General features: G+C 54.0%; 1 protein-coding gene across 2 annotated transcripts; it reads left to right on the top strand.

The window, feature by feature from the left end:
* The first annotated feature begins 415 nt into the window (after positions 1-415).
* LOC135979069 (class I histocompatibility antigen, F10 alpha chain-like) lies at positions 416-18506 on the top strand. 2 transcript variants are annotated; one of them, XM_065579666.1, is made up of 3 exons: positions 416-589; positions 8814-9077; positions 16826-18506. In XM_065579666.1, the coding sequence occupies exons 1-3, from the start codon at positions 529-531 to the stop codon at positions 17104-17106; spliced, it is 606 nt and encodes a 201-aa protein (XP_065435738.1). In that variant the 5' UTR covers positions 416-528; the 3' UTR covers positions 17107-18506. The 2 variants fall into 2 exon arrangements, with proteins under 2 accessions (XP_065435738.1, XP_065435739.1); XM_065579667.1 differs by lacking the exon at positions 16826-18506 and adding an exon at positions 9644-10232 and having other exon boundaries at positions 423-589.
* The last annotated feature ends 7 nt before the right edge of the window (positions 18507-18513 follow it).

The following is an 18513-nucleotide window of genomic DNA, read 5'->3' as shown; positions in this document are numbered from 1 at the left end:
TTAAAGTTCCCAGCCGGACAGACAAGTCCCTGAGCTCCAGGAAGGGGTCTCGGGCCTGGGGGCTGCAGGTCCGACTAGAGCTAAGGGCGCTGCTGGGACACTGTGTGTAGTGGGGGGCTGAGAGCCCCTGAGCCGAACTGTGACCCCTTCCCCTAGTGCCACCCGCCCCCAGCCCGGGGGTGCGGCCCCCCGAGTTCCAGCCTCGGAACACACGGACCAGCTGACCCCAGAGAGGCGGGGCCAGAGCCCGGCCGAGCTAATGGCGGCTCCGCCCATTACAGCCCCGGGGCCCAGGTCTCATCCCGCCCCCGCCCCCCCGGCTCAGACATTCGGTTCCCCTTCGCCAGCCGGCCCAGCGGGTTCTGCCCAGCGACCGGTGACGGAGGCGGGGCTGCGCGCCGCTATTGGCGGGATGGTCCCCTCTCAGCCAATCCCTGTAGACTGGAGGCTCACACGGCCAGTAGCTGGGAGCTGGAGTCCGGTCTCAGCGCCCCGCGGGGTTCTCGGGTTGTGGGGCCGAGACCGGGCATGGCCCTGGCGCTGCGCCTGCTGCTGCTGGGGGCTGTAGCCCTGCCGGGGGGCCACTGCCGTGAGTATCGGGGGGAGACCCCGGGGAGGGAGGAGCTGGGTGTGGGGGGGCAGTCGGGCTGGGGGGCGCAGGGAGGGGGGAGCTGGGTGTGGGGGGGCAGCCGGGCTGGGGGGTGCAGGGAGGGGGGAGTTGTTGGGTGTGGGGGGCAGCCGGGCTGGGGGGTGCAGGGAGGGGGGAGTTGTTGGGTGTGGGGGGCAGCCGGGCTGGGGGGTGCAGGGAGGGGGGAGTTGTTGGGTGTGGGGGGCAGCCGGGCTGGGGGGTGCAGGGAGGGGGGAGTTGTTGGGTGTGGGGGGCAGCCGGGCTGGGGGGTGCAGGGAGGGGGGAGTTGTTGGGTGTGGGGGGCAGCCGGGCTGGGGGGCGCAGGGAGGGGGGAGTTGGGTGTGGGGGGGCAGTCGGGCTGGGGGGCGCAGGGAGGGGGGAGCTGGGTGTGGGGGGGCAGTCGGGCTGGGGGGCGCAGGGAGGGGGGAGCTGGGTGTTGGGGGGCGCAGGGAGGGGGGAGCTGGGTGTGGGGGGGGCAGTCGGGCTGGGGGGTGCAGGGAGGGGGGAGTTGGGTGTGGGGGGGCAGTCGGGCTGGGGGGTGCAGGGAGGGGAGAGCTGGGTGTGTGGGGGGCCAGTCGGGCTGGGGGGTGCAGGGAGGGGAGAGCTGGGTGTGTGGGGGGGCAGTCGGGCTGGGGGGTGCAGGGAGGGGGGAGCTGGGTGTTGGGGGGCGCAGGGAGGGGGGATCTGGGTGTGGGGGGGCAGTCGGGCTGCGGGGTGCAGGGAGGGGGAGTTGGGTGTGTGTGGGGGGGCAGTCGGGCTGGGGGGTGCAGGGAGGGGGGAGCTGGGTGTGTGTGGGGGGGCAGTCGGGCTGGGGGGTGCAGGGAGGGGGGAGTTGGGTGTGTGTGGGGGGGCAGTCGGGCTGGGGGGCGCAGGGAGGGGGGAGCTGGGTGTGTGTGGGGGGGCAGCCGGGCTGGGGGGCGCAGGGAGGGGGGAGCTGGGTGTGTGTGGGGGGGCAGCCGGGCTGGGGGGCGCAGGGAGGGGGGAGCTGGGTGTGTGTGGGGGGGAAGCCGGGCTGGGGGGCGCAGGGAGGGGGGAGTTGGGTGTGGGGGGCCAGTCGGGCTGGGGGGTGCAGGGAGGGGAGAGCTGGGTGTGTGGGGGGGGCAGTCGGCTGGGGGGTGCAGGGAGGGGGGAGCTGGGTGTTGGGGGGCGCAGGGAGGGGGGATCTGGGTGTGGGGGGGCAGTCGGGCTGGGGGGTGCAGGGAGGGGGGAGTTGGGTGTGGGGGGGCAGTCGGGCTGCGGGGTGCAGGGAGGGGGAGTTGGGTGTGTGTGGGGGGCAGTCGGGCTGGGGGGTGCAGGGAGGGGGGAGCTGGGTGTGTGTGGGGGGGCAGTCGGGCTGGGGGGTGCAGGGAGGGGGGAGTTGGGTGTGTGTGGGGGGGCAGTCGGGCTGGGGGGTGCAGGGAGGGGGGAGCTGGGTGTGTGTGGGGGGGCAGTCGGGCTGGGGGGTGCAGGGAGGGGGGAGTTGGGTGTGTGGGGGGGGGGCAGTCGGGCTGGGGGGTGCAGGGAGGGGGGAGTTGGGTGTGGGGGGGGCAGTCGGGCTGGGGGGTGCAGGGAGGGGGGAGTTGGGTGTGGGGGGGGCAGTCGGGCTGGGGGGTGCAGGGAGGGGGGAGTTGGGTGTGGGGGGGGGGCAGTCGGGCTGGGGGGTGCAGGGAGGTGGGAGCTGGGTGTGTGGGGGGGGCAGTCGGGCTGGGGGGTGCAGGGAGGTGGGAGCTGGGTGTGTGTGGGGGGGGCAGTCGGGCTGGGGGGTGCAGGGAGGGGAGAGCTGGGTGTGTGGGGGGGCAGTCGGGCTGGGGAGTGCAGGGAGGGGAGAGCTGGGTGTGTGGGGGGGCAGTCGGGCTGGGGAGTGCAGGGAGGGGAGAGCTGGTGTTGGGGGGTGCAGGGAGGGGGGAGCTGGGTGTGGGGGGCAGTCGGGCTGGGGGGGCGCAGGGAGGAGGGGGCTGGGTGTGGGGGGGCAGCCGGGCTGGGGGGCGCAGGGAGAGGGGAGCTGGGTGTGGGGGGGCAGTTCTGGGCTCTGCGTTCAGAGGTGTCAGGATAACCACACCACTCCCCCCACCCCCCAGCACTGAGCGGTCACTGACATGGAACGGTGACGTTGCTATAGTGACTGGGGGGGTCCTGGCCCCCTTGTGCCAGGTGCTGCCAGGGTCGCTGCTGGGACACTGTGTGTAGTGGGGTGCTGAGAGCCACTGAACTGTAACCCCTTCATCTAATGCCAACCTCACCCAGCCAGGGGGTGAGGCTTCGTTGGGGCCAGAGCACCCATGGGTGCTGCACACGCTGACAAGCCCGTCGCAGCCCCGTGAGGTGCTCAGACTGGGAAATCCCCGAGTCCAGGCGCTGCCCAGGCTGTTTCATTCCCCGCGTCTCAGGGCAGGGCGGAGCTTTCAGACATGATTCTTCCTGTTTGCAGAGCTCAGGTTGAGGGAGAGGGAGTAAATTAGCTCCCCCCCCACACCCATAGACCAGGGTTAAATGAAGGGAAAAGGCTTCTTGGATCTCTGACCTTTCATGGCTCCCAGAAGATTCTTCACGCTGGGTTTCACCCCAGTGCCTGGAACTCCTGAGTGTGGTTTGTCCTTGGCTACGTACGGCTAAGTTGTGTCAGCACCAGTCCAGTTGTACTCCCAGTCAGCAATGGCAATGGGTCGTATCTGTAGTGGAAGCAGGTCGTTAGAGGTGTCATCCTAGAGAGGAGATGTTAACTCCCCTCTGTCTCTGGTGGTGTTTTAGCACCCCAGGGCGAGGGGAGAGTCTAGAACCCTGGATCTGTGATTAATCAGGTCTTAGTTTGGGTGCGAGCTCCCGTTGCAGAGCACAGAACAGCTGCTGCGTTTGTACTGTTAGGATCTCCCGTAGCTGCCGGATAAAGAGCTTCCGGATCCCAGTAGGATGGGGTGAGGAGATGGCCTGCTTTTCCTGGCATGGACTTGAATTTCCCTTGTTCTCCATGAGGCAGCAGCTCAGACGCTGGGCAGCTCAGCAGCCCGTATTGATCCGGGTGAGGCTGCGGGGTGGGTTTGGGGTTTGTTTAAAATGGCTTAAGGCACATTGGTGCCCTTGTGACACCTCAGTAACAGGTGTGGTTTGACCTAAACAGGGTTAGGCCCCAGTGCAGCCTGGCCCTACTGGGTCATAGAAGATAAGGGTTGGAAGAGGGGAAAAGGACACTGCCCAACTTACTTGGGGTTTGCAAGAAGGCTGGCTAACCTAGTGAGAAGGGCTTTAAACTAGGTTTGTTGGCGGGGGGGGGGGAGGGTAAGGAGACCAAAGCCCTGAGGGAAGTGGGATACCAGGAGGAAGCAGGAGAGCACAAGAGAGGAGGACTCCTGCCTCACACTGAGAAAGCAGGACGATCAGCGAGTTATCTTAAGTGCCTATACACAAATGCAAGAAGCCTGGGAGACAGGCAGGGAGAACTGGAAGTCCTGGCACAATCAAGGAATTATGATGTGATTGGAATAACAGAGACTTGGTGGGATAACTCACATGATTGGAGCACTGTCATGGATGGATATAAACTGTTCAGGAAGGACAGGCAGGGCAGAAAAGGTGGGGGAGTTGCATTGTATGTAAGAGAGGAGTATGACTGCTCAGAGCTCCAGTATGAAACTGCAGATAAACCTGAGAGTCTCTGGATTCAGTTTAGAAGTGTGAGCAACAAGGGTGATGTCATGGTGGGAGTCTGCTATAGACCACCAGACCAGGGGGATGAGGCGGATGAGGCTTTCTTCAGGCAACTACCAGAAGGTACTAGATCACAGGCCCTGGTTCTCATGTGGGACTTAAGTCACCCCGATATCTGCTGGGAGAGCAATACAGCAGTGCACAGACAATCCAGGAAGCTTTGGAAAGTGTAGGGGACAATTTCCTGGTGCAAGTGCTGGAGGAACCGATTAGGGGCAGAGCTCTTCTTGACCTGCTGCTCACAAACAGGGAAGAATGAGTAGGAGAAGCAAAAGTAGCTGGGAACCTGGGAGCAGTGACTATGAGATGGTCGAGTTCAGGATCCTGACACAAGGAAGAAAGGAGAGCAGGAGAATACAGACCCTGAACTTCAGAAAAGCAGACTTTGACTCCTTCAGGGAACTAATCGGCAAGGTACCCTGGGAGACTAACATGAAGGGGAAAGGAATCCAGGAGAGCTGGCTATATTTTAAAGAATCCTTATTGAGGTTGCAGGAGCAAACCATCCCGATGTGCAGAAAGAATAGCAAATATGGCAGGCGACCAACTTGGCTTAACAGTGAAATCCTTGCTGATCTTAAACACAAAAAAGAAGCTTACAAGAAGTGGAAGATTGGACAAATGACCAGGGAGGAGTATAAAAATATTGCTCAGGCATGCAGGAGTGAAATCAGGAAGGCCAAATAACACTTGGAGTTGCACATAGCGGAGATGTTAAGAGTAACAAGAAGGGTTTTTTACAGCTACGTTAGCAACAAGAAGAAGGTCAAGGTAAGTGTGGGCCCCTTACTGAATGGGGAGGCAACCTAGTGACAGAGGATGTGGAAAAAGCTAATGTACTCAATGCTTTTTTTGCCTCTGTTTTCACGAACAAGGTCAGCTCCCAGACTACTGCACCAGGCAGCACGGTATGGGGAGGAGGTGATCAGCCCTCTGTGGAGAAAGAAGTGGTTCAGGACTATTTATAAAAGCTGGACAAGCACAAGTCCATGGGGCCGGATGCACCGCATCCGAGGATGTTAAATGAGTTGGCTGATGTGATTGCAGAGCCATTTGCCATGATCTTTGAAAAATCATGGCAATCGGGGAGGTCCCGGATGATTGGAAAAAAGCTAATGTAGTGCCCATCTTTAAAAAAGGGAAGAAGGAAGATCCGGGGAACTACAGGCCAATCAGCCTCACCTCAGTCCCTGGAAAAATCATGGAGCAGGTCCCTCAAGGAGTCAATTCTGAAGCACTTGGAGGAGAGGAAAGTGATCAGGAACAGTAGCATGGATTCGCCAAGGGCAAGTCATGCCTGACTAACCTAATTGCCTTCTATGATGAGTTAACTGGCTCTGTGGATGAGGGGAAAGCAGTGGACATGTTATTCTTTGACTTTAGCAAAGCTTTTCATACAGTCTCCCACAGTATTCTTGCCAGCAAGTTAAAGAAGAATGGGCTGGATGAATGGACTGTAAGGTGGATAGAAAGCTGGCTAGATCATCGGGCTCAACAGTGATCAATGGCTCCATGTCTAGTTAGCGGCCAGTATCAAGCGGAGTGCCCCAAGGGTCGGTCCTGGGGCTGGTTTTGTTCAACATCTTCATTAATGATCTGGAGGATGGCATGGATTGCACCCTCAGCAAGTTTGCAGATGACACTAAACTGGGAGGAGTGGTAGATACGCTGGAGGTAGGAATAGGAAACAGAGGGACCTTGACAAATTAGAGGATTGGGCCAAAGGAAATCTGATGAGGTTCAGCAAAGACAAGTGCAGAGTCCTGCACTTAGGACGGAAGAATCCCATGCACTGCTACAGACTAGGGACCGATTTCCTACGCAGCAGTTCTGGGAAAAGGACCTAGGGGTTACAGCGGATGAGAAACTGGATATGAGTCAACAGTGTGCCCTTGTTAGCTTTTTTTGGCAACATCCTTTTGGGTTGTATAAGTAGGAGCATTGCCAGCAGATCGTGGGACATGATCATTCCCCTCTATTCGGCATTGGTGAGGCCTCATCTGGAGTACTGTGTCCATTTTGGGGCCCCACATTACAAGAAGAATGTGGAAAAATTGGACAGAGTCCAACGGAGGCCAACAAAAATGATAAGGGGGCTGGAGTACATGACTTATGAGGAGAGGCAAAGGGAACTGGGCTTATTTAGTCTGCAGAAGAGAAGAATGGGGGGGATTTGATAGCTGCTTTCAACTACCTGAAAGGGGGTTCCAAAGAGGATGGATCTAGACTGTTCTCAGTGGTAGCAGATGACCAAACAAGGAGTAATGGTCCCAAGTTGCAGTGGGGGAGGTCTCGTTTGGATATTAGGAAAAACTTTTTCACTAGTAGGGTGGTAAAGCACTGGAATGGGTTACCTGGGGAGCTGGTGGAATCTCCATCATTAGAAGGTTTTTAAGGCCCTTCTTGACAAATCCCTGGCTGGGATGATTTAGTTGGTGTTGGTCCTTCTTTGAGCAGGGCATTGGACTAGATGACATCCCAGGTCTCCTCAAACCCTAATCTTCTATGATCTTACAAAACTGGGTGACTGGGCAATAAAATGGTAAGTGAAATTCCGTGTCGATAAATGCAAAGTAATGCACAGTTGAAAACATAATCCCAGTTTATACATATAAAGTGGTGGGATCTAAATTAGCTGTTACCACTCGAGAGATCTTGGAGTCATTGTGGATAGTTCTCTGAAAACATGCATTCAATGTGGAGTTTCAGAGGGATAGCCATGTTAGTTTGTTTCTGCAAAAACAAAGGGGAGTCCCATGGCACCTTAAAGACTAACAAATTTATTTGGGCATAAGTTTTCGTGGGCTGGAACCCACTTTGTCAGATGCATACACGAAAGCTTAGTCTTTAAGGTACCACAGGACTCCTCGTTTTTTCAATGCGCAGTGGCAATCAAACAAGCTAACAGAATGTTGAGAATCATTAGGAAAGTGACTGATAGTAAGACAGAAAATATATTGCCTCTATATAAATCCATGGTATGCCCACATCTTGACTATTGCATGCAGATATAGTCATTCCATCAGAAAAAAGAAATATTGGAAAAAGTACAGAAAAGGGGAACAAAAATGATTAGGGGTATGGAATGGCTGCTACATGAGGAGAGATTAATAAGACTGGAACTTTTCAGCTTGGAAAAGAGATGACTGGGGGGATATAATGAAAGTCTATTTTTCCACAGAGGTTGCGGAAGTCATGGGATCTGAGACTTCCAGCAAACTCCATGACTTCAGAACACGGCGGCCGGAAGCTGTGCGGTCCCCCTGCCACCTGTAGCAGCCGGGAGCGGTGGGGCGGCCTCCGTGGGTTGTGGGGGAACCAACCGCTCCCAGTTGCTGTGGGTGGCAGGGGGACCCGGAGCTCTGAGTGGGCTGCAGTTGCCTAGCGCGTGGGTGGTGTGTGGGTCACGCAGCTGAGCTCCCCATTTTGCCATGAATATTTTTAGTAAAAGTCACGGATGGGTCACGGGCTTCCGTGAGCTTTTCTTCGTTGCCCAGGACCTGTCCAGGTCTTATACTGCAAATATCCATGACAAAATCATAGTCTTAATCAAGACTGGTATGGAGAAAGTGAATACCGAAGTGTTATTTACCCCTTCACATAACACAAGAACTAGGGGTCACCCAAATAAATTAATAGGCAGCAGGTCTAAAACAAACAAAAGGAAGTATTTCTTCACACAACACAGTCAACCAGTGGAACTCCTTTCCAGAGGACGTTGTGAAGGTCAAGACTATAACACGATTCAAAAAAGATCTAGCTAAGTTTATGGAGGATAGGTCCACCAATGGCTATTGGTCAGGATGGGCAGGGATGCTGTCCCTAGCCTCTGTTTGCCAGAATCTGGGAACGGGCGACAGGGGATGGATCACTTGATGATTCCCTGTTCTGTTCATTCCCTCTGGGGCACCAGGCATTGGCCACTGTCAGAAGACAGGAGACTGGGCTAGATGCGCCTTTGGTCTGACCCAGTCTGGCCGATCTTATGTTCTGAATAAATTACAGTAAATTCTGTGCACAGCCGGTGTCCTGGCTCCCACCTGTAGCTTGGACACATTCCCCTGCCCACCTTGCCTTCCCCAGCTTCAGCTCCTGCATCTCCCCTCCCCCAGTCCTCCTGCCCCACCCTCTCCCATAACACCCCCTTCCTTTTCCCCACACTGCACTCCAGCCCTGCCCCTCCTCCTGGGCCCCCTCTCCTGCCTCACACTCCCCTGTACCCCCAGTACACGGTCCCCATATGCTCCCGTACTCCTCACATGCTCCAGCCCCCCTGTACCTCCCTACCCCTTCCTCTCCTCACTCCCCCTCCAGCCCTGCCTCCCTTTCTCCTTCTACCCCACCGTCTCTTTCTCCCCGGTCAGGCCATTCTGTGAGCCCTTCCCCAGATCTCCCTCCCACAGGAGCCCTCCTGAGGGATGGCGCTGCCTCTCGCATATTGCCAGGGGCTCCTGGCAGGGTCTGGTTCGGTCTGACTCTCCCCTCCCCCAATCTCCCCCCTCAGGCCTGCACTCCAGGCGCATTTTGGACACTGTGGTGTCGGAGCCTGCCCCGGGGCTGCCCTGGTACAGCCGTGTTGTGTATGTGGACGATCAGCTCACCTATGTCTACACCAGTGGGACGAAGAGGGCGGAGCCCTACACACTGTGGATGGCGCAGAACGAGGGTTCGGAGTTCTGGGACGAGGTGACCTGGTGGGGACAGCGCTTCCAGAAATGGTACAATGCGAGTCTGAACACCCTGAGTCAGCTCTACAACCGGACCGAGGGTGAGTGAAGGACACAACACGACCTAGGGATGCAGGGAAATGGGGTGGGGGTTGGGAGTGTGGTTGTAAACAGGGTGAAGGGACACCGGGATGTGTGTTGGGGATGGGGGGAGGGGACAGAGTCCGAAGGCGCATTTTCTCGCTGGAGTCAGTGTGAATGTGGGGGACAAAGGGATATGGGATGGGGGGAGGGGCTGCAGGATGGAGGGTCCATGCGAAAGAGATTTTTTGACACCCTCCAAAGTGGGACTCTCAGATTGTCCCCTCCCCAAACAGCCCAGACTTCTGCTACCAGTCCCACTTGCAGCTGCCTCTGCTGCCCTTCGGGGGGGCCCCCTCCCACCCCCGCCATTTCCCAGACATATATTTCCCAGACAGAGTGGCAGAGGTGCAAAAGCCAGAAGTTCCCAGCAGACCCGGCTAGTCCGACCTCCTGGTGACGCAGGCCAGAGAATCGCACCCAGCGATTTCTGGACAGGGGGGTTTGTTCCTCCTGGCTACAACAGTGACTCTGTCAGACCCTAAAGCTAGAACAGGGTTCTGAGACGTCTTGTCTCAATTCCCAGATATCGAGTGATGGGGAGCCCCAATATCGACAGCCCCAAGTGTTCAGACATCACGAGTCAGACCCCCAAAATCCTGAGTTTGGCTTAAGCGTTGTAAGTATTTTGGGAATAATACTGGAGCTTATTTTTATTTGCCCTCTGGTTTGAGCCATTAGGGGACACATTTCTGGGGTTTTCCCTGCTGCTAGAAGGACTAGAAGTTACTGCTGTAAGAAAAGAGAGCTGAGACTTTCCCCTAATCCCATGAGTTCAGGAACTGGGGATTTATTAAAACCACCCACTATCATGAAACGCACAGTAAAGTCACAAGAGCAGGCAGTGGTGCATTCACCCCAGCCCTGGGGAGAAGCTGCTCACCAGTGAGCCTCCTTCATTGTTCACTTTGTCTTATTTCCAGAGTGAGTTTATCTCAGGTCAGACTCCGCAGAGTGTCATCAACTTGGGCTGGAGAGTTAGTGAGAGAATCAGCCCCTGCAACGTGCAGATTTCAGAGTAGCAGCCGTGTTAGTCTGTATCCGCAAAAAGAACAGGAGTACTTGTGGCACCTTAGAGACTAACAAATTTATTAGAGCATAAACTTTCGTGGACTACAGCTAAATATGTTAGTCTCTAAGGTGCCACAAGTACTCCTGTTCTTTTTGCAACGTGCAGAGACTCCCGGGCTGCCTTACTCCTGGCACCACAAACCCAGCACGGAGCCCCCGGGGTCAGGCAGGTTCCCCTGCGCACTATCAATAGACGTGTACAGAGCCGTTCTTCCTGCTCAGTCCCTGATGTGGGGGGCTGTAGTCACCTGGCCAGGCCCCCGATTGTGCTGTCTCACTTAGCACGGGAATGATCCATAAGCGTTCAGTGCCTGGCGCTGCTGAACTGTCCCTGGCAGGTGACGGTCTCTCTGACGTAATTGCTCCTCCCTTCCTGAGAGGGGACTCGCGAGTGACAATCCCTGTTTTCCCCGTGTCAGTGGTACTGGCCTGTCACATTGGTGCTCACCCAGGAGTGTCCCCAGCCCCTTGTTGTAGCACCTCCAATCCCTCCTGGCTCCCAGCACTGACAGCAGCAATGAGAACTAATTCCTGTCCTGCCCTGGACACCTGGGTTTCTGGTGGCCCTGCCCCAGGACTAAGCGACAGCGTGGAGGGTTGCCAAGTGTCTGCCCCCCAGCCCGCCCCCTCTGTAGCTAGTTTAACCCTCTCCTGACTTATCTCACCCATTGGTCCCCTGCTGCTGAGCCTGTCCAGCCTGACCTGTTCACACGGACACCAGCCTCCCCAGTGCTGAGAGAGGGGCTCCGCTTGCCTGCGCTGGGGAGCTGCTGTTCTGTTCCCACTGCCCCCTCCCCAAACCACTGTCCCTCCTGCCCTCCTCCCCCCATTTACCCCTCTTCCTCCCCCCCATCCTGGGGCTGCCAGATCGCCAGAGACTGTCCTGAGTCCTGCATCTTGACCACCAAGTGTTCTCTCTAGCTGTGTCTGCCCCCAACACGCACATGGGGGAATTCGGGGTCTGGTCCCTCTGAGACCTCATCGGTGCCCTGTCACGGAGTGTGGGGGAACTCAGGGCCCTGCACCCCCGGCTTCCTGCGATTCATCATGACTCTTAGTCAGCCAGTAAAGCAGAAGGTTTATTTAGATGACAGGGACACAGTCCAAGACAGGTCTTGCAGGCACAGACCACAGGATACCCCTCAGTTAGGTCCATCTTGGGGTCCTCTGGCACCCCAGCCCCCTTGGGAGGTCAGAGCCCTCTCTGCTTCCCAGCCACCTCACCAGCCAGCTTCCAAGACTCTCCTTCAGCGACCCCTCCCACAGCCTTTGTTCAGTTTCCCAGGCAAAGGTCTCACCTGGCCTCTAACCCCTTCCTGGGTTCTCATGTTACATGCTCAGGTATTCTCCCTTGGTCAGTGTCCCATCCCCCCATTGCAGACTATCCTAGCCACACTCCCCTGTCAGCATTCACAGACCACATTAAGAACAGTCCCAGTTCGTCACATGCCCCACCCTGCTTATCCCTGTGGAGTGCAGCATGGAGGAGAAGAGGGGTGGGTGGGGAGGGCTGACCCACCCCACTCCTCTCGGGCACCTGGCTTGGGATCTCTGCGTGTCTGTGACCAGCCGCCCTGCATCTCTTCAGATTCTCAGTGGTTCTCTCGTTACTCCATCCCTTTTCACCTCAGTTGTTTTCTCACTTTTTGACTTTAGTTGATTGGTATAAATCAGCAGTGTCCAATAGAAATTCGATGCTAGCCACACTTGTGGTTTTGAATTTTTCTTATTAGCCACATTACAAAAAAGCCACATGCATTAGCCACAATTCAATAGCCTATTAGCCACCTGTGGCTAGTGGCGAACATATTGGACACCACTGATATAAATAGTTAGTTGGACTCTTCTAGCAGAGTTTCTTCTGCTCCTGAAACTGGGCATGTCTCGGTCTCCGGGCTTCAGACCCGGTGCCTCCTGTGGCAAGCCCATGCCTTTGAGCGACCTGCACTCCAGCTGTCTAAAGTGCTTGGATGAGACCTATTGCGGATCGCTGTCAGCTCTTCCACCAGTTCAGTCCACATCTGAAAAAGGACAGGGAGGCCAGGCTGAAGTTGTGACGGGTTTGGTCACAGAGACTCCCCTTGAGACTGTCACTCCATGTCCTGGGATACCACTGAGAACAACCCTCCTACCCGAACAGGTTTCCCTCCACTCCCGTCTTGCTGAGTTAGACACACCAGTCACCTCCAGCACAGACACAGAGGTTGGGCCACAGAAACAGATTCACTTAGCCCAGGGGCTTCTCAGTTAACAGGGACTTTCCCAGCACTCAGTATTCAACCTTTTTCGGAGCCCAAACCCCAAATAAATCCCTTTTACTCTGTATAAAGCTTATACAGGATAAATTCATAAATTGTCCACCCTCTATAACACTGATCGAGAGATATGCACAACTGTTTGCTCCCCCAGGTATTAATCAGTTACTCTGGGTTTATTAATAAACAAAAGTGATTTTATTAAGTATAGAAAATAGGATTTAAGTGATTTCAAGTAATAGACAGAACAAAGTAAGTAACAGAGCAAATTGAAACAAAACACTCAAGTCTAAGCCTAATACATTAAGAAACTGATTACAGGAAATATATCATCCTCAAAGATGTTCCAATAAGTTTACTTCACAGACTGGACTCTTTCCTAGTCTGGGCCCAATCCTTTCCCCTGGTACAGTCTTTGTTAGATCCAGCAGACATCTCATTTGATAAGCAGGGGTTTTCTCATGACTGGCACCCCCTTTTATAACCTTGGCACAAGGTGGGAATCTTTTCTCTTTCTGGGTCCCTGCCTCTCTTGCTAAATGGAAAAGTACCAGATTTAAGATGGATTTCACTACCAGGTGACATGGTCAAGTCTCCATTCCTCCTTGGTTGGCCCCCATGTACACAGGAAGGCTTTCAGGTAAATAAATCATTCACCATCAATTGCCCTAATCAATGGGAGCCATCAAGTTCCCAATGCCCCATTGACGGCCCTCACCTGGTGTGACTACAACAGTGATACAAGTTTCATATTTCCCCAATTCCAGACATAGAAATAATACATGAAAACAAATAGGATGAACACACTCAGTAGATTACAAGCTTTCTAATGACATCATACAAGAGACGTTTTGCATAAAGCATATTCCAGTTACATCATATTCACATTCATAATCATATTTCCATAAAGTATGTGGAGTGCAACGTCACAATCCTTAATCCTGAGTGCCAAAGTGGGTCTCTGACCCATTCTAGACCTGCAACATCTCAAAGACTGAAGTTGTGCATTGTCTCCATCATTCCTTCCCTGGATGTAGGGGACTGGGACGCCACCCTCGATTTGAAAGATGCCTATTTCCACACCTCTACTTTCCGAGGCCACAGAAGGTTTCTCGGGATCGTTGTGAACCAGACTCATTGCCAGTTTACCATCCTCCCGTTCAGCCTGTCAGCAGCCTAATGGGTCTTTATGAAATGCTGGTAATAGTGGCAGCCTTCCTGAGAAGGTGAGGGGTGCATGTGTATCTGTACCTCAGTGACTGGCTGGTCAATGACCAGTCCAATCCCAGGTGAAAGCCAGCATCCACCTCGTCCAAACAACCTTTCGAGCACTGGGCCTGCTGATAAACGAGCAGAAGCCAACACTCCTCCCGGCTCAGAGGATAGTGTTTATCGGAGCGTTGCTCAATTCTACCCAGGCCAGGGCCTTCCTCCCAGGAGCCCACTTCCAGTTAGTGTTGTCACAGGTCAAGGCCCACTCAGGCTGTTGGGTCGCATGGTCGCGTGCCTATACGAGGTGTGGTATGCGAGGTTGCACCTCAGACCCCTACAGGCTTGGCTGGCCTCAGTGTACCGGCCAAACAGCCATCATTTGGACTCGGTGCTCACAGTGCCTGCCCATCTTTGGCACCTCACGACACAAGGTCAGTGGTCCCGGCAGCAACTCTTGCTATGGATAAACGTCAGAGAGCTCAGAGCGGTTGGCCTAGCATGTCAGATGTTGTTACCCACCATAGCAAGCAAGGTGGTGCAAGTTCTTACAGACAATATGGCAGCCATGTTTTACATCAACAGGCAGAGAGCAGCCCGCTCTTCTCCCCACTGTGTCAGGAGGCCATTTGCTTGTGGGAGTTCTTCATAAAGCACTCAATCCACCTCAAAGCTTCTCCCCTTTCGGGAGCCCAGAACAAGCTGGCAACTCAGATCTTCTCACCATGAATGGTCCCTATGCCCCAACATAGCAAGGACCATTTTCCAGTGGTGGGTACTCCCCTCGTAGACCTGTTCATGACCAGACAGAACAGGAAATTTCAGCCGTTCTGCTGTCTGCGTGACTGCAACCCGGGCTCACTCACAGATGTCGTCTTACTCCCTTGGAGAAATCACCTGTTCTGCGCCTTTCCCCTTCCCCCTCTCCCCCCAATTCCTTTTGTGCACAAGATCTTGCTGAAGATCAAGAGCGAAGGTTATTCTCATAGCCTCAACCTGGCCACATCAGCACTAGTTTGGCTTATTTCTAGACCTGTCAGTAGCAACTCCAAGGCCGCTCCCTCCCCTTCTGGACCTGGTCTCGCAAGATCGCGGCCAAATGCTCCATCTGCCTGACGGGTCCATGTTTAAACCTGCAGAACTGGCCTGTTCGGAGCAGGTCTGCTAGGTTTTGCTAGGCAGTAGGAATCCAATTACCAGAGCTACTTACCTTGCCAAGTGGAAGCGTTTCTCCATTTGGTCTACCCTGCAAGGCCTCTCACCGGGGTGCCAGAATCTCCCTATGAGTGTGGGGGGCTACCGGTGCTGAAACTGTGACTCCACCTCTTCCCCTCCCCCCCGCTTCACTTCTTCTCAGGCTCTGCCCACTCCTCCCCTTCCCCTCCCCCAGCTCTCACCTGCTGCTAAAGTGGCAGGGCCATGGCCCCTTGGTCCCCCTGTTCCGGCACCCCTGCCTCCTCACCCACTGAGTCATCTTTCAGATGAAGCAGATACTCCAGAACTGTCTGGGAACAGCCAGGTCTAGCGATTTCATCCGTTAAGGTACACCTAGGAGTGATCTCTGCATTCTACCCCTGCTGGGTGGTCAGTCAGGTTTTTCACATGAAATGTCCATTCCCTTCCTCGAGGGCTTTGAAAGGCTGTACCCACAAATCTGGGAACCCCTCTGTGATAAATGAGTGGGGTAGCACCCCAACCATTCAGTAGCTATGGAATCCTCCTTAGCAGCGGTACCCTAACTGCCTTCCCTGTAAAGAGTTAAGAAGTAAGCTTAAAATGAGTTGGCACCTGACCAGGGGAACCAGTAAGGAAGCTGTACCCTCTCAAAGTGGGGAAAAGTGCTGGGTGTGTGGGTCTTTTGTTCTCTTTGCTGCAGAGGGAGAGGGCAGTACTTATGCCATAAAAAGCTCTGGGCCAGGTATGAAAAATCATCAGGATCATACCTAGAAACTACTCATTTGGAACCACCGATATGGAAGTTGTCAGGGTTCCCTCCCCACTCTAAACTCTAGGGTAAAGACGTGGGGACCCGCATGAAGAGCTCCTAAGCTTTTTCTACCAGCTTAGGTTAAAACCCCCAAGGTACAAAATTCCCTGCACCCTGATAAATGCTTCTCTCACGGCCACCATCAAGTGTTTTAAACAGGAATCCTGGAAAGGAACCACTTGAAGTTCCCCTTCCCCCCAAAATACCCTCTCACGCCCGTACACCCCCTTTCCTGGGAAGCTTGAGAATAATCTCCTAACCAATTGGTTACACAGTGATCTAAAAACCCACTCCCGGGGTTTTAAAACCATAGAAAACAGTCAGGTTCTTAAAAGAAGGATTTTATTAAAACAAAGAAGGTAAAATCATCTCTGTAAAATCAGGATGGTAACTATTTTACAGGGTACTCAATTTCCAAACTCAGAGGGATTCCCCCTCTGGACAAAACCTTAAAGTTACAGAAAAAACAGGAATAACCCCCCCCCCCCCTCTAACACAGGGAAAGCTCACCAAGCAAAACAAACAGAAACCTACTCGCAATGCTGACTAAACTTACTTTAGAAAAGTGAGGTTTGGTGAGAAGATGACTGGTTGAGGAGATTGATTTTCTGCAGGTACTTCTTGTCTCCCAAGATCACTCTGACTCAGACAAAGAGCCACACACAAAGTCTTCCCCAATCCCAAGATTTGAAAGTATCTTGTCCCCTTATTGGTCAGATGCCAGCCAGGTCAGGTGTCAGTCTGGCTACCTGAATTTCTTAACCCTTTACTGGTAAGAGGATTTTATAGCACTGCATCAGACCCTCTCCCCCGTCCCTTTATATTTATGACAGAAGTAGAACAAGAAATATTCAGGTAGACACGATTAGGCTGATCTCTTTTTATGGCTTGTGGATTCCTGTGTGCTAACCCCACGTGCTTTTGTTTTGTTGTAACCTTTAAACTGGATCCCAAGAAAGCTACTCTTGGTGATTAATCCTTGCAGTTGCTCTTTTAAGATCTAGCAATAACCTAAGTTTTCCAAGGGTGTTTTTTCTTTTTTTTTTAAATAAAATTTCCTTTTTGTAAGAACATGACTGGATTTCTGTGTCTTATGAGGTAAAGAGGTTGTGCATATATTAATCAGCTAATACAACCGCTGGGTTCTCCTTTTCTTTTGTTTCCTTTCTTGGCTTTCCCGAAGAAGGGGTGGAAAAGCCGAGGAGCCCCAGAAAAACTTCCCAAGAGAGTTCTTCTGGATTGGCAAAAGGCAGATTTTCACTTGGGTGGTGGCAGCATTACCAGGCTGGAGTGGCCAGTATTAATTTTTCGAGTCCTTGCAGGCTCCCACCTTCTGCACTCGAAATGCCAGAGTGGGGAATCAGCCTTGACAACATCCCCCTGAGAGACTTAAACCTGGTCATGTCAGAGCTCACGGGGCCTCCCTTTGAGCCTCTAGCATTGTGCCCTCTGTTGGACCTTTCCTAGAAGGTCGCCTTTCTGGTAGCAATTACCTCAGTCAGGAGGGGCTCGGAGATTAGAGCTCTTATGTCAAAACCTCCATATACAGTGTTCTTTAACGACAAGGCAGTGGCGTAGCCAGGTTAAGAGCACGGGGAGCGGAGCTAAAAAAAGGCACCGGGAGCAAAAAGTGTCGGGAGAAAAAAAGGCGCTGGGAGCAAAAAAAAATGCTCCACTCCGGCAGCAGCGCAGGAGCAAAAGGCGTCGGAGCACAAAAAAGGCGCAGCTTCTGCTCAGTGGGGGAGCGGCCGCTCCCCCTGCTCCCCCCCAACCCGGCTACGCTACTGCGACAAGGTACAACGTTGCCCCCACCCCGTGTTCCTCCCAAAGGTAATCTTGGAGTTTCATAGTAATCAGGGTATTTTCCTGCCCATTCCCTTCCTCAAGCCGCAGAAGAATAGGGAGGAATGACATCTCCACCCTCTGGATGTTAGGCAGGTGTCCTAAGCTGATCCATAAATCCACACCGCTCTGATAGGATGAAAACCCTACCCCTTTTGGCTCAGAGAATTTCATTGTGGATTACATTGTGCATTTCACATGTGCTACGGGCAGGCAGGTGTCCCACCACCTGCCTTCCTTGCGGCCCATTCTGTGAGAGCACAAGCTTCCTCAGTGGCGTTCATGGCCCAGGCCTGATCCAGGACATTTGCAGAGCAGCGACCTGGGCGTCAATACGTACTTTTTCTTCCAATTACGCCATTACCCACTCAGTGAGAGATGCCACTGGTTTTGGTTGGGCAGTATTGTAATCCATGTGTCCATGAACTCCGAGCCCACCTCTTACGGTATTGTTTGGGAGTCCCCGAACGTGGAAGGGACTTGTGCAAACAGTTGAAGAAGAAAAAATGGTTACTAACCTTTCTGTAGCTGTTGTTACTTTTAATGTTTTCCACAAGTGATTAGTGATTTTTGGGTGTCTGATGTTCAGAGGCCGGGTGCTCCCACTTTCTGATCAGGCCCCTTTAAAGGGTCTCAGTTAGGCACCCAAAATCACTAGTCATTGCTGAAAATCTTGGCATTTACCTCGATGTATCTAATGCAGGGTGAGGGAGGGGTGAAAATATTTGGGACCCTGTGTGAGTTATTTTTGTGCCCCAACATTCTACCCAGTTTGCCAAGCTAGGGGTCTGATCCTTTCCCCACGTTTCAGTCTTCCTCGTGATCCCCACACTGTTCTCTGTTCACCACAGCCTCTCTCCCGCTCCCCTAAATTCTCCTTCCTGTCCCCATCCCCCTTCCCTCCCCCCCAGTCTCCCTCCCTGCCTCCTATCAGCCCAGGGGTGGCTCCATTAACTGAGTCTGCTCTTGGTTGTGTGCGAGATGGGGGCCGTTGTTGTGAAGATTAGCCTGGCTGTAGGAAAATGGTGGCTA

This window comes from Chrysemys picta, unplaced genomic scaffold (assembly GCF_011386835.1).
Source record: "Chrysemys picta bellii isolate R12L10 unplaced genomic scaffold, ASM1138683v2 scaf634, whole genome shotgun sequence".
Taxonomy (NCBI): Eukaryota; Metazoa; Chordata; order Testudines; family Emydidae; genus Chrysemys; species Chrysemys picta.
The sequence above is the reverse complement of the archived record's forward strand: the minus strand, read 5'-3'. Positions and strand labels throughout refer to the sequence as shown.

Bases quoted from the DNA above. Each gene is read 5' to 3' on its own strand.
- LOC135979069 (XM_065579666.1), top strand. From the start codon at position 529: ATGGCCCTGGCGCTGCGCCTGCTGCTGCTGGGGGCTGTAGCCCTGCCG. The intron at 590-8,813 runs GTGAGTATCGGG...CTCCCCCCTCAG, and splicing joins CCTGCCGGGGGGCCACTGCC to GCCTGCACTCCAGGCGCATT. The intron at 9,078-16,825 runs GTGAGTGAAGGA...TTCCCGAAGAAG, and splicing joins GCTCTACAACCGGACCGAGG to GGGTGGAAAAGCCGAGGAGC.